The sequence below is a fragment of the Cricetulus griseus genome, chromosome 3 (genome assembly GCF_003668045.3).
Source record: "Cricetulus griseus strain 17A/GY chromosome 3, alternate assembly CriGri-PICRH-1.0, whole genome shotgun sequence".
Taxonomy (NCBI): Eukaryota; Metazoa; Chordata; class Mammalia; order Rodentia; family Cricetidae; genus Cricetulus; species Cricetulus griseus.
The window spans coordinates 280,129,197-280,142,896 of record NC_048596.1 but is presented as its reverse complement, the minus strand read 5'-3'; the positions used below and the strand labels follow the sequence as shown (position 1 = coordinate 280,142,896).

The following is a 13,700-nucleotide window of genomic DNA, read 5'->3' as shown; positions in this document are numbered from 1 at the left end:
CAATGGAATAGAATTGAAAACCCTGATATTAACCCACACACCTATGGACACCTGATTTTTGATGAACAATCCAAATTTATACAATGGAACAAAGAGAACATCTTCAACAAATGGTGCTGGCATAACTGGTTGCAGACATGTAGAAGACTGCAGTTAGACCCAAGCCTATCTCCTTGCAGAAAACTTAAGTCACAATGGATCAAAGACCTAACATAAATGCAGCTACACTGAACGTATTAGAAGACAAAGTGGGAAATACCCTTGAATTAACTGGTACAGGAGACTGCTTCTGAACATTACACCAGTAGCACAGATACTGAGGTCAAAAATTGATAAACGGGACCTCCTGAAACTGAGAAGCTTCTGTAAAGCAAAGGAGACAGTCAGCAAGACAAAACAGCAGCCCACAGAATGGGAAAAGATATTCACCAACCCCACATCTGACAGAGGGCTGATCTCCAAAATATACAAAGAACTCAAGAAGCTAGTCTCCAAAACACCAAAGAATCCAATTAAAAAGTGGGGTACAGAACTAAATAGACAATTCTCAATGGAGGAATCTAAAATGGCTGAAAGACACATAAGAAAGTGTTCAACATCCTTAGTCATCAGGGAAATGCAAATCAAAACAACTCTGAGGTACCATCTTACTCCTGTCAGAATGGCCAAAATCAAAAACACCAATGACAGTTTATGCTGGAGAGGATTTGGAGAAAGGGGAACACTCCTCCACTGCTGGTGGGAGTGCCAACTTGTACAACCACTTTGGAAATCAGTATGGTAACTCCTCAAGAAAATGGCAATCAGTCTACCACAAGATCCAGCAATTCCACTCTTAGGCATATACCCAACAGAAGCACATTCATACAAGAAGGACATCTGTTCAACGATGTTCATATCAGCACTATTTGTAATAGCCAGAAACTGGAAGCAGCCTAGATGCCCCTCAACCAAAGAATGGATAGAGAAAATGTGGTATATTTACACAATGGAGTACTACTCAGCAGAAAAAACAATGTAATCTTGAAATTTGCAGGAAAATGGATGGAAGTAAAAGAAACCATTCTGAGAGAGGTAACCCAATTGCAAAAAGACAAACATGGTATGTACTCACTCATATGCTGGGATTTTAGACATCGAGCAAAGGATTACCAGCCTACAATCCATACTGCCAAAGAAGCTAAAATACAAGGAGGTCACTAAGAGAGACATACATGGTCCCCTGGAGAAAGGGATAGGGTCAAGATCTCCTGAGCAAATTGGGAGCATGGGAAGAGGGGGGGAGGGAGCTAGGAAAATGAGAAGGGGAGAAGAAGAGGGATGCTGAGGACATGAGGGAGCAGAAAGTTTGAGTCAGAGGAAGAATACATAATAACAAGAATGAGATATCATAATAGAGGGAGACATTTTTGGTTTACAGAGAAATCAGGCACTAGGGAAATGTCTGGAGATCTACAAAGATGACACCAGCTAACTATCTCAGCAACGGAGGAGAGGCTACCTTAAATGCCCTCCCCTGATTATGAGATTGATAACTGACTTATAAGCCATCCTATAGCCTTCATACAGTAGCTGGTGGAAGTAGAAGCAGACACCCATAACTAATCACCGAACTGAACTGAAACCCAGATGCAGAGAAGGACCAGTGAAGAGCACAGAGGTCCAGACCAGGCTGGTGAAACCCACAGAAATAGCTGACCTGAACATCCGGGAACTCTTGCTCCCCAGTCTGATAGCTGGAATACCAGCAGGGGACTGATCCAGACCCCAGGAACATGGGTTTTTTTGAGGGAAAACTCAGAAATCTATGGGACCTCCTGTAGAAGCCTAGTATTTATCCCTAGCATAGGTGTGGACTTTGGGAGCCCATTCCACATAGAGGACTACTCCCTGAGCCAAGACACACTGGGGTGGGCCTTGGCCCTATCCCAAAAGATGTAATAGACACTGGTGACACCCTGTGGAAGGCCTCACCATCCAGGGGGAGCAGAAAAGATATGTGACAGATAAGGTTTTAGTTGGGGGGGTGGGGGAGGACGGGTGGGAGAAGGGAACTGGGATTGACATGTAAAACAATCCTATTTCTAATTCAAATAAAAAAAAAGTTGAAAAAAGAAAACACTGCATAACTCTTAAAGTGACCTTATCATCAAGGAGAGCAATCAGTATTTAATTGGCTCAAAGATTTCCTCATTCATAAATAACAGAGACTATGAAGAATAAATACTAACAAATAAAAAAAGTTTTGTTGATTTTTCTCAATGAGCCAACTCTTTGTTTCATTGATTCTTTGTATTGTTCTCTTTGTTCCTATTTTATTGATTTCAGCCCTCAGTTGAATATTTTCTACTGCATATTCCTCTTGGGGACATCTGCTTCTTTTTGTCTAGAGCTTTCGGGTATACTGTTAAGTCCCTGTCATGAAATCTCTACAATTTCATTATGAAGACATTAGGTATGATTAACTTTACTCTTAGCACTGCTTTCATTGTGTGCCATAAGTTTGGGTAAGTGGTGTGAGAATTTCATTGAATTCTAGTCATAGAATAGCAAGAGGAGAATTGGACAGAGGAGAAATGAAGTAGGCAGAGCTGTAAGTAGTACAGACTATATAGAGGTAAATAGAAACTGTAAACAAAGAATCTACACAGCAATGTGGAAGCAGAGAGATTTTCAGAGAGTATTAATTAAGATGAAGCAAAGGAGCAGTTACCATCAGAAAGTGTCTGTGTTTCATTATTTACCTGTCAGATAGATAGACACTTATTCTAATTACTCCCAGATAAAAACTTTCCTAAACCCACTCTCCTGAGGTCTTCTTTTCAACAGCTCTGGAGCAGATCAATTGAGCTGACCTCCCCTGGTCCACAATAGAAGTCTTTGAAAACACACAAAAAAACAAACAAAAGTAGTGTATTGAAATGATGACAACAGTGTAAGACATGAAAGTAGAAATAGAATCATTAATGAAACCCAAAATGTGATACAACATGAAATGAAAAATTTAGGAAGTCAAACAAAACCCTCAAAGTATAAGTCCATACAACAGAGTGTAAGATATGGAAGGGAGAATCTCAGACAGTGAAGACAAGGAAGAAGAAATGTACACTCCAATCAAAGAAAACATTAAATATAAAAACATTCAGACAAAAAATATCCATACAATGTGGGAAACTATAAAAAGCAAATTTATAAGTTATAGGAACAGAGGAAGGAGGAGAAACCCAAATCAAAAGCACAAAAAAATGTTTTCAATAAAAGCAAAGAAGTAAATTTTCATAACCTAAAGAAGGAGGTTCCTATAAAGGCACAAGAAAGTGATAGAACAACAAAAAAGACAGGTCCAGAAAGTAAATCCTCCAAGACACATAATTATCAAAATAGTAAACATACAGAGCAAAGGAAGATATTAAAAGATGCCAGGGAAAAGTACCAAGTAACTTGTGAAGGTGGATCACTGGATTAACATTGAACGTCTCAATGAAGACTCATAGGCACCAAAGTGCCTGGGAAAATGTTCAGACTCTAGGAGACCTCAGGTTACGAGAGAGATAGCTAGTAGGAAGCCTGAACTATTGGCTAAATAATTGTAACTGATAATATGGCACCGAGTGGTTATTCATTAAGCAGCTGTGGGACTGAGTGGGTGGTGAGAAAACCGGGCCTGTGGGACTGAGATAGATGGGAGCCTGTGGATTCCTTCCAGGCTATGGTTTAATCAAGCAAGACCCCCTAAAGCAATGGCCCAGGAGATTCAATATCCAGAACAGCTGAGACAATGCAGCCTCACAGACCACAATAGCCAAGATTTGGTCGTGTTTCTTGGTTTTCTGGGTATCCACACAGGATTGAAAGGATCCCAAATAGTAGGAGACAGTTTGAAGAGAACAACGCCCAAATTCCCACATATTGTTTATAAATACTTGTTTTCATTTAAACAGGATTGTTTATAAATGGTTGATGATCACAGTCATTGTTTTTCTAAAAAGAGAAACATAACAGAAATGGATACAGTGCACTGGCATGGATTTCTGTTTATTGACACAAGTTTAAGGTCAATTTTGTTTTGTCTGTATTTCTACACCTATCTAGGTATTGTGTGTATGCAGCTCATTTAAAAATGTAATGTACAGATTATAAATAGTCATCTTAATAGTCAAAACATCGTTATGTTAGTTTTTATAGATATTCAGTCATGTATTTCAAATGGATAGGTATTCTTCAAAACCGTCCAAAGACCTACAGAATAAGGCATTTAAAATGGTTTGTTAACTTAGGGCTTTTCATGACCATGAGACACATCTGCCCCGGCAGCAGCAATTGCATGAGAGAGGATGATGGGCGTTGAAGTACGTCATTGTGGAGTTTGTCTTCAATGTGGCAGGATCGAATAACTGTATGTGTGTAGACTGAACACACGGGACCCACAGGAAAGTGACTGCATGGTGACCTAAGGACCAGCATGGTCCTTCAAGGTTCCTGCTTCATTAAAAAATCTGCCAGACACTCTGGGCCAATAGGCTGAAGACTGATGTCCCAATATTGCAGAAGAATTTTGGGTGACTGTACAGGCAGAAACGTGTCAATGTCAATTCTAGAGTTTATATTATATCCTTCTGGGGTTTTTGATGGAGTTGAAGACAGATAGTCATATTTGTTTTCCTTAGTTATAATAAAAGATAAATTAGAGATAAAACTTTAGACACACAAAGAATAAGATACATGGTAGAGTATTAATTAAATTTTACCTACTATAAAGCTACTATATATTTCTCATGTTGGCTGATGAAAAATGCTGTTTCAGCCAATGGACAGGCAGCATTTAACTAGGTGGGAATTCCAAACACAAAGCCAAGGAGAAGGAAGAGAAAAGGGCAGATACCATGTAGAAGCCAAAGAGTTAAAAGACATGTGGTCATCACCATAAGCCAAATGGGTTAATTATTAAGAGACAGCTATTCAGTAAGCAGCCTGAGCCCTTGGCTAAGCAATTGTAGCTGACATTAAGTTTCAAAGTGGTCATTTCATTAAGTGGCTGAGGTACCCAGTGGGAGGAAAGAAAACTGGTCCAGGGGTCCAAGATAAATGGACAAAATCTCCTTCTACACACAGGTGTCAACACAGACAACTATAACCAAATAGACTTTAAATCATTACATGATGAAACCAAATTTAAGCACCCTCTACCTACAAATCTATCTCTACAGAAGGCTCTGGTAAAAGATGAATGTACGTAGTTTTAAATATTCACCAACTGCTAAAGTGATAGGACAGATCTGGTCATCTTTACCTTTTGCTCCTTAAGCCAAAACCCATGTTACATTTATGGTAAAATTTATGTAAGAAAGCAGCACTCCAGTCTTTTCTCAATATCATTTATGTTTTAAACACAAGTACAGAACACTAAGAAAAATGTCTACCATGATTACATTCCCAAACCTCAAGAGAGAAGAAAAAAGCCGTTCTTAGACCTTGCCCCTGTCTTTTATACCTCTCTAGTGTTGAGATTAAAGATGTGAGCTATAATTCTATTTTAAACTGACTCACTCTTATGTAGATCTGAGTAGCCTTGGACTCACAGAGATGCCTCTACTTGTTAATACTGAATCCTAGTATTAAAGGTGTGTACCACCACATCGTAGCTTCTGGCTTCTGTAAATAAGGTGGGAATCACCACTGTCTGATCTCTATATCTTGAGGCTGACTTTGCTTTTCTGAATCTTCAGTCCAGCCTGCACCACGCATCACACACTGGCAGCATACAGAGATTTCTTTCATTTTGTTTGTAATGCAGAAGTAAAGTTTGTTCTAATTATCTAGGTATTTTACTTTTCTGTACAGTCTGCCAGCCACCATTGCTCTCTGAAGAGCTAGCTTCCAGCAACACTTAGCTCTAATGGAATTCAGAGATGATGTGCTGTAACTTATTTATCTGAGGGAGTAGGGGAAAGACATCAACATGCTCTCCTCATGGTTTCCTTCTTTCTCTTCTTCATTCTGTTTTCTCTATACTTTCTCTTTATCTTTATCCAGAACTGTCAGTTCCGTCTCTCCTCATGTTTTCCTTTTAAGTCTTGTGATGTTTTCTTACTAAGTCTATTTTCCCTTACATCTTATATACCCCAGCAAAATATTTCAAGCAATATAAAAATTGCAACGTGGTTATCTTCTATTTATCAAGTGAGTGATTACAATTAATAAAAGTAAGAAACCACCATGTTTTCCAAATCCATTACATGATTAAACATTTTACATGTTGCAGGTGATCCCAAGAATCCACATACATTCATAGTCAAGTAACTTGTTATGGACTAACAGAGTGTTACCAAGATATTTTTCTCAGTCAGTTCTTTTACTGGCAGGCGTTGTTTTGCTGTTGCAAAGGAAGAACCAACCACTTTATTAATTATCTTGAAAGGCAATCTTACAAAGAATCAAAACATTAACTTTTATAAAAGAAAATCAATCAGGCAGCTCTACTTTAAATATTTAGTCTGTATACCCACCCACCAATAGTTTTATTCATATTAGGAGATTAAAGGCAGAAATGTGTATAAGGAACTAATAATCACCTTTGTTCACCACAGTATTCCCAAGGAAAATATATCAGCTAATAATAATTGTGCTGCTTTGTTTTTTGACACATAACCTCAAAGCTATAATCAAAATATCTTAATCTAACCTGAGGTCATTCTTAGGCTTTGTTTTAGCTATGATGCATTCTGAAATCTGTGAACACATCTCCCAGCATTAAGATTAAAAGAATTCCAGCCAACTGGGCTCCTGGGACTGTTGTTTTTGTTGTTGTTTTATATTTAAATAACATTTTATTTCATTTATTTTACTAACCAACCACAGTGTCCCCTCTTGGCTCTCCTCCAAGCCCCCCAGGGGCTTACCATCTAGTCACACCCCTTCCATTCCCCCTCTGTCTCCACTCAGAATGGGGCAGGCCTCCCTAGGGCTTGAACAAAGCATGGCACAGCTAAGCCTCAGGTACAGGTCCTGAGCTCATTGCTAGGAGTCCTACAAAGAGAACAAGACACACAACTGTCACACACGTGCAGAGGGTCTAGGTTAGTCCCAGGCAGGATGCCTAGCTCTTGGTTCAGAATCCATATGCTCTCACAAGCTCAGGTCAGCTGTCTCTGGTGATCCTCCATTAGGATGCCCCTGGTTTACACAATCCCTCCTCTCTTTCTTCATTCAGCAAGACTCCTGGAGGGTTGCCCAGTGGTTGGCTGTTTATCTCTGCATCTGCTTCCATCCATAACTGGATACATTATCTCCACTGACAATTAGAATAGTCAATAAACTGATTACGGTAGATGGCTAGTTCAGGTACCCTCTCTACTATTGCTAGGAGTCTTAGCTGGGGTTGTCCTTGTGGATTCCAGGGTGTTTATATGGTGGCAGGCTTATCACTAACCCCCAAATGGCCCCCTCATCAAGACATCTTTTTCATTGCTCTTCCCCCATGTAGTACAATAACCAACCTACCACACCCAACCAGTCCAACCTGTTCCTCAAGTTTCCATCCCTCCATTCCACCTCCCCCACCCCCAGGTTAACCATGAAATCTCCTCTCTGTCCCTTTCCAGTGCATCTTATTTCAGCACTCCTTGTCACCTAGCCTCTCTGGAGTTGTGGTTTGTAGGTCACTTACCCTATACTTTATTCCTAATATATTTATGAATGAATACATACCATGTTTGTCTTTCAGCTTCTGGATTACCTCAATCAAAATGATTTTTTTCTAGTTCCATCCATTTGCCTGCAAATTTCATGAGGTCATTGTAAATAAAGATTGTATTGGCATGAAAACAGACACATGGCTCATGGAATTGATTTGAAGACACAGACATAAATCCACACATTTATGAACATCTTGTTTTTGATGAAGAAGCCAAAATTATACATTGGAAAAAAAGAAAGTGTCTTTAACAAATGGTGCTGGCAAAACTGGATGTTGACATGCAGAAGAATGCAAATAGATCCACATCTATTGTCATCAAAGAACTCAGCATAAATCCAGTAACAATGAACCTGATAGAAGAGAAATTGGAAGTAGCTTTGAACTCATTGGCAGAGGAGACTACTTCCTCAATATAACACCAGTTGCAAATACACTTAGAGAAACAATTAATAAATGGGACCTTCTGAAACTGAAAAGCTTCTGTAAGGCAAAGGTCATGATCATTAAAACAAAACAGAAGCCTACAGAATGGAAAAAGATCTTCACCATTCCCACATCTCACAGAGGGCTGATCTGCAAAATATATAAAGAACTCACCAAATTATAATCAAAATACCAAATAATTCAAATTTTAAAATACAGGGTACTTTATAGGGAAATTCTTAATAGGGAATTCTCAACAGAAGAATCTCAAATCATTGAAAGCCTTGAAGGGAACAGCTCATCATTCTTAGTCATCAGAGAAATGCAAAACAAAATGACTCTGAGATACCATCTTATACCTTCCAGAACATCTAAGATAAAAATTGCTGATGTCAGCTTGTGCTGGACCAGATGTGTGGTAAGTAGAATACTCCTACCACTCCTGGTGGGAACGCCAACTGTAGAGCAACATTGGAAATCAGTTTGGTGGTTTCTCAGAAAATTGAGAATCAATCTATCTCAAGATGGCACTCTTGGCCATATATCCAAATGATGCTCAATTATAAAACAAGGGAACAACTATGTTCATAGCAGAATTATTCCAAATAACCAGAAACTGAAAACATCCTAGAAGCCCCTCCACCAATTAATGGATTAAGAAAGTGTGGTACATTTACACAATGGAGTATTTCTCAGCTATTAAACCAACTGTTTTTCTTAATCATTAACCTCAGTCACAGTCTCTATGGCTCCTCAATAGTAAACCATGTGTTCTAGCTGTGTAACACTTCCTGGCTTTACTTTTTATCCTCTGCAGCCTCTGCTTTATCAGAGGCAATGGCAACACTTTATCTTATTTTACGTATATTATGTTTTCCACCAAAGTGATTGCTAACATAATTCCTTACTATATTTATGAAAGACCTTCAACCAAAATCCTATTTAAACTAATACTATTATATAAAATCACTGCTTCAATTGAACAGTACAGCTCAGGAGGAAATCATCTTCTTCATAATCCACAGGTAAAAATGTCCAGTATAATGGGATATTTCCATGAGATAAACACACTATATCACAGGCAATGGGAGATCTCCCCACACCCATGCACACCATGCCAGATACCAGAGAAAGGTGGCAGCAACCAACATGCAAAGACACAACAGTAGCAAGAGATATTCTTGTGCTGAGGCTCTCAGGGCTGTGCCCATCTGAGATTCACCCATCAGAGTTTTGTCCCTGGTAGGCTGATCCCCTGAAGTCAATTGCCATCTTCTGGGCCTCTGACATGGCCACTGCCAATCCACCATGACTGAGGGGAAGGCATCACATTAGATAGGGCTCTATCTATGCAATCTGCCTGTAACACACACACACACACACACACACACACACACACACACACACACACACACACATCCTTAATAACAATTATCTGTCTGACAAGTGCACAATAAAACTTTGGAAAACTCAAAATTAAATAGTTATGAATCTACTTCTTTTAAACTTTTCATGTGATATATTAAAATATAAACAAGCCAGATTTCTTCATCTGAAGTAATTTGCATTCTCTGTATTTTTCAGTCACACCTGAATCCTTTTTTTTTTTTTTTTTTTTTTTTGATTTTTGCTACATCTGCTCTGTAATCATATGCCCAGTCAGAGTAATGGTGAAGGCCAACTGATGGGCCATATCCTTTAGCATGCTGTGAATACACATTCTCTTACTGGTTGATGAATAAAGTTATTTCAGCCAATGCACAGACAGGATGTAGCCAGGCAGGAAGTAAAGGCAGGCCTACCAGACTAGGAGAGGTCTAGGAAGGGAAACACAGAAAGTGGATCTCAAAAGAAGGGAGATATAATGCCAGGACATTCTCTAGTAAGCAAAGACCATGTGGAGATACAAGGATTAATAGAATAGATTGATAGAAATGGATTAATAATTAAGAGAGAGCTAACCAGTAACAAACCTGAGCAATTGGCCAAACGATTTATGATTAATATAAGCCTCTGGGTTGAAGGATAGTGGGACATGGCTGGACAGAAACATCCATCAACACCACACAGCAAATTTCTGTGTGCAGTGAAACCCTGTAGTCCACATTTTTGCATACATGAGGTGTCTTGTTCTTTCTCTCTTTCTTCCTTCCTCTCTCTCTCTCTCTCTCTCTCTCTCTCTCTCTCTCTCTCTCTCTCTTCTCTCTCTCTCCTCCTCCTCCTCTCTCTCTCTTTATTTTGTTTGAGTAACTCCAATACTATTTCTAAAGCTGTAAAACTCTAGGCTGTGAAACTGATGGTCGGGTTGGATGACAAGTATCTCTAACATCTGTGTTTCTGATTATTTCATCCAGTCTGAAGACGTTCCTGAAGCATTGATGGTCTAGTCGGAGTGACACCACTGTTTCCTCCTGGTTATTTCATCCTCTCTGTAGATGCTCCTGACTGTCATAAGCTCTGTTTCAGGCAAGGCAGATACACGTTGCTTGATGCTTCAAATGTATTATCAGCAGCGCCTTCACAGTTCTTAGGCTAGCATGTGTTCTCCATAGTATTGTGCAATCTGAGGTAGGACTGTGGCATACACTAACTCTCCCCTGTGGGTTCTTCTTCCCACAAGTCTGTTATTTCTCAAGACTGTCAATTATGCAACATCTGCGTATCTTAGGATTCTTAGAAAAGCCACAGCCTTTACGAGTCAGCTTGGGTGTGGGTCTGGCTAGTCTCCAGTGTCATGTTTTCCTGCCTGCAGTGCCTGACTCATTGGTCAAACTAGCTTATGACTCTATTCTATTGGGCAAGCTGAGGCTTCAGGGAGGGCTAGCCATTGTTCCATCACTAGATGCCTCTATAAGTAGCTCTTAGGAGGCCATGGACAGCACAGCCCTGGTTTCCACCTTTGAACAGAAGCTTCTGCACTCCAGGAGACCAGGGACAAGCAAGGTACACAGACTCTGTTACACAGACTTGCTCCGGTTACCTGGGACTTATCTTTTCTTTTCTCTTTGTTTCTTTGGTTTTGTTTTTGTTGTTTTAAGATAATAATAGAATTACATCATTGCTCCCCTCCACCTTTCCTGCTTCATACTCTCCGAGATGCCCTTCCTGATTCTTTTTAAATTCTGGCATCCATTAAAAAATTGTTCATTATGTGTCTTGCTTTGAAGTGAGGGTTTGTTTGTAGGGAGAAAAGAAACTCAGGTTGAGTAAAGCTGAGCTAGACTGAACTGCTGTTTCTCTCTCAAGGAAACACATCAGGTTTTTAGAGAAGCAGGTGGAATTGCAGAAAGCAGTGCTGAGGCTTCACCCACAGCCTGTGACACAGAAGATTTACATAACACAAACTGACATAGTCTTCATACATACACTAACATTAGACAGTGGTCACTGTGGGCTGTGCCCATGCTTCCCCTTTTCTTCTGTCTGTGTGTTATCTGCCATGGGGAGCTTCACATTAATTGAGGAGGATTTGTGTTGCCCATTCCTAGTGGTAATGTACTGGCAATTAGCCACATTGCCAACTTAAACAAGCTGGCATCAGGTTAAATAAATACTCTATTATTGTATTATGTGTATTTGTGTGCACAAATGTATGTCTGTATGCATGCATGTGTAATGTGCATTTAAAAAGCTTCAAAAAAAGAAAAATTCTGAATTTTTTTTACTAGTTGTTGCTACACGCATGTGTACGTATACATAAATACTTTACCCTCATGTGTATGACTAATATGACTGGTATTGGACGATTCCTTGTTCCCTAGTTGTTTGATACAGTCTTACTCCTTTAGAATGGCCTCAGTTGCTCCATCACGTGATCCCAGTTTGGATGCTGAATGGCAGGAATGGAAGATGAAATTTGGAAAATCCTACAGCCAGGTTGGTAACATGGCACTGTCCAGAGGGATTTCAGGAAGGATTGCTGTTGCGCTTAGGAGTCTGTACCCATAAATGTGGTCACAGAGGACTTGCTTAGACATGCACTATGAACTCAGGGTGGCCAGCCTTACTGATGCTCTGGGTTTGGAGAATACCTGGCTATAGTGTCCTGAGATCCCTCTCCATGCCTGTTCTTTACATGTGGGAAGTTAATATGATGAAAATATTGTCTGTTGTATTCATTTCCAGAATGAAGAAGGACACAGAAGAGCACTGTGGGAGGAAAAGAAGAAAAAAATTGAGAAGCACAATGTGGAATATGAGCAGGGCAAGACCAGCTACTCTCTGAGCCTGAATCAATTTAGTGACCTTGTGAGTGGGATATGAATTTATAATTCTGAGTTACTTCACTTAAGATCTTCACAGTTAGTCTCCTGGTTTTTAATATTTTCTTTTCTTTTCTATGAAGACAGATGAAGAATTCAGGGAAAATTGCTGTGGATTGGTAGAGATTCCAGAAGATTCACCTAAATCTGAGAATGTAGAAGAGAACAGCTAAGTGACTCCAGTGATGGATTAGGTATGACAATATCTCATCCCTATATTTTCCTGCCCATGGGAAGCCAAGAAGGAACTCGTGTACTCACTGACATCATCTGGAATACTGGCAGTTCACTGCTTGATTAAGGGTTCTGCTCTATGAATGAAGTGTGGAGAGAGTTTATATTGGGTTGTGGATGACAAATTTTTCTCCTTGACTGGGGTACTGTAGTTGGGCATTAACATGGTGACCATGAAGGAAAAAGGCCCCAGAGAAGGTACTGTGACAAAGTCACTGTGCTGCAGTCTTTCTAATCAATGTGGCATGTGCTTTTCTTGCAGCCAGAATAACAGGAGGTGCATGATTAGGAACAGTAAGACAGCCTAGGAGTAAAGCAATCACTCTTTCTTTGTCTCAGCAGTTTCTGCCCAAGATGTGCGCTGCATGCTGCTGGGGAGAATGGACTGCAGGAAAGAAGGACCAGGAGGGGTCCTCGCCGTCGCATTTGGAGTAAAGTGGTGAATTCGTTTAATGTCATCACTGTGGTGTGGACTACCAGTCATAATCTCACTAATAAAACACTACAATTTTTTACTGCAGTGTCTTAAAATTAAATCTTTCTTTCTTTCTGTTTTTGTTAAAGTAAGATTTAATGTCATTAAAACCTCCTATTTGAGGGTATACCTGGCTGTAGGATGGCGTTCTAGGAGAAGGAGTGTCTGATTATCTTATTATAGAGTCAGGTTCCCAACCCTGGTTCAGCTGTTTCCAGGCATTCAGGTGCCCATTTCCTGCAATGATCTGAAAGTTGACAAGGAATTTTCTGGGATTCCAACTTCTTAAAATACATGAGGTGAGCAAGTATAATTGGTTACTGGAAAGCATTCAGTGCAGAGATGGCACCTTCTGTCCACTGCCCTGACCTGTGCCATGAATCTCATTCTATATGAACATATCAGTGACCTGTACGAGCTGTGCTGTGACCACTTAGAGGCCATCTAAGGGATGAGGTTTAGGGTCACAGAAGTGTAGACAATTCTCAGGTGACACCATCAGAACCCAAAGGAGCCCACTCATGAAAAAACATACATGGCTGTCCCTAGCTTCAATTGCATTCAGTCTAACCTTGGAAATCATCATAGTTTCAGGAGGGTTCAAAAATCA

The 13,700-nt window shown here is 39.9% G+C and overlaps 1 protein-coding gene across 3 annotated transcripts; it reads left to right on the top strand.

Moving 5' to 3' along the window:
* Positions 1-10,907: 10,907 nt before the first annotated feature.
* On the top strand, positions 10,908-13,146 carry LOC100757077 (protein CTLA-2-beta). 3 transcript variants are annotated; one of them, XM_027409681.2, is made up of 5 exons: positions 10,908-11,062; positions 11,908-11,995; positions 12,245-12,367; positions 12,465-12,575; positions 12,955-13,146. In XM_027409681.2, exons 2-4 carry the CDS (start codon positions 11,909-11,911, stop codon positions 12,552-12,554), a joined length of 300 nt encoding a protein of 99 aa, XP_027265482.1. In that variant the 5' UTR covers positions 10,908-11,062; position 11,908; the 3' UTR covers positions 12,555-12,575; positions 12,955-13,146. The 3 variants fall into 3 exon arrangements, with proteins under 3 accessions (XP_027265482.1, XP_027265480.1, XP_027265481.1); XM_027409679.2 differs by having other exon boundaries at positions 10,909-11,062; positions 12,958-13,146; XM_027409680.2 differs by having other exon boundaries at positions 10,915-11,062; positions 11,881-11,995; positions 12,958-13,146.
* Positions 13,147-13,700: the final 554 nt, after the last annotated feature.

What these genes read in the sequence shown, in the direction of transcription:
- LOC100757077 (XM_027409681.2), top strand. Translation starts at nt 11,909, where the DNA reads ATGGCCTCAGTTGCTCCATCACGTGATCCCAGTTTGGATGCTGAATGG. An exon ending in TTGGAAAATCCTACAGCCAG is followed by an intron (nt 11,996 to 12,244) that starts GTTGGTAACATG and finishes ATTCATTTCCAG; the next exon opens with AATGAAGAAGGACACAGAAG. An exon ending in TGAATCAATTTAGTGACCTT is followed by an intron (nt 12,368 to 12,464) that starts GTGAGTGGGATA and finishes TTTTCTATGAAG; the next exon opens with ACAGATGAAGAATTCAGGGA.